Source organism: Apteryx rowi, unplaced genomic scaffold (assembly GCF_003343035.1).
Source record: "Apteryx rowi isolate R43461 unplaced genomic scaffold, aptRow1 scaffold_428, whole genome shotgun sequence".
Lineage (NCBI taxonomy): Eukaryota > Metazoa > Chordata > Aves > Apterygiformes > Apterygidae > Apteryx > Apteryx rowi.
In genome coordinates this window covers 35,200-36,170 of record NW_020450681.1, presented here as the reverse complement: position 1 = coordinate 36,170, position 971 = coordinate 35,200, and the positions used below count along the sequence as shown (strand labels likewise).

At 70.8% G+C, this 971-nt stretch overlaps 1 protein-coding gene across 1 annotated transcript; it reads right to left on the bottom strand.

Annotated features, from left to right (window-relative positions):
* Positions 1-16: 16 nt before the first annotated feature.
* Positions 17-965, bottom strand: CDK5R1 (cyclin dependent kinase 5 regulatory subunit 1). The gene has a single exon (XM_026076188.1). It carries the CDS (start codon positions 929-931, stop codon positions 41-43), a length of 891 nt encoding a protein of 296 aa, XP_025931973.1. The 5' UTR covers positions 932-965; the 3' UTR covers positions 17-40.
* Between the last annotated feature and the right edge of the window lie 6 nt (positions 966-971).

The window sequence follows — 971 nt, the reverse complement described above, 5'->3', positions numbered from 1 at the left end:
CGGGGGGCGGCGGGGCGGCCGCCGCGGGGCCGGGCGCCGCTCACCGGTCGAGGCCGATGAGCAGGCGACCCTTCTCCTCGGCGCCGCTCTCCTTCTTGAGGTCGGCGAACACCTGCGTGAAGTAGTGCGGGTCGGCGTTGACCTGCAGCATCTTGGGGCTCATGAGGTTGATGATGGAGAGGCAGCGGTCCCAGAAGGCCTCCTTACAGCTCTCCACCAGGAAGGGCTTGAGCGGGTAGGAGATCTCGTTGCCCATGTAGGAGTAGGAGAGGTACAGGCAGGTGAGCAGCACGGCCTGCAGTTCGTGGTCCGAGGCCACCTCGGCCGAGATGACGTCCCGGCACAGCATGTAGAGGAAGACCACGTTGGCCGGCGTGATGAAGCCCTGGTCCTGCCAGCCCTGCAGCAGCAGCGAGCGGTCCACGGAGCGCAGCCAGAGCACGGGGTCGGTGGGCGAGAGGTGCTTGAGGCGGTAGCAGCGGCGGCACAGGAACTCGCCGAGGCAGCGCAGCAGCTCGCTCGTGGACGCCTGCACCACGACGCGGCGCGGGGTGGCGGCGGCGGCGGGCGCGGCCGGCGGCGCCTTCTGCGCCGAGGCGAGCGCGGCGGCGGCGGCGGCGGCGGGCGGCGGCGGCGCGAAGGTGGCGAGGTTGGCGCAGGAGAGCGACTTCTTCAGGTTCTCGTTGTTGAGGTGGGTCACGTTGCTCTGGTAGCCGCCGTTGGGCTGCACCTTCTTGGAGCTCTTCTTCTTGGCGGAGACGGCGGCGATGCGCTTCCAGGGCAGCACCGAGATGAGCGAGTGCCGCTTCAGGCCCTTCTCCTTGGCGTTCTTGCTGTTCTGCACCGCCGTGTAGTGCCCCACCGTGGCCGCCCCCTCCTCGAACAGCGGGGCCTTCCGGTAGCTCGGCGACAGCGACAGCACCGTGCCCATGGCGCCGGCCGACCGGCGGGCCCCGCCGCCCGCGCCCGCC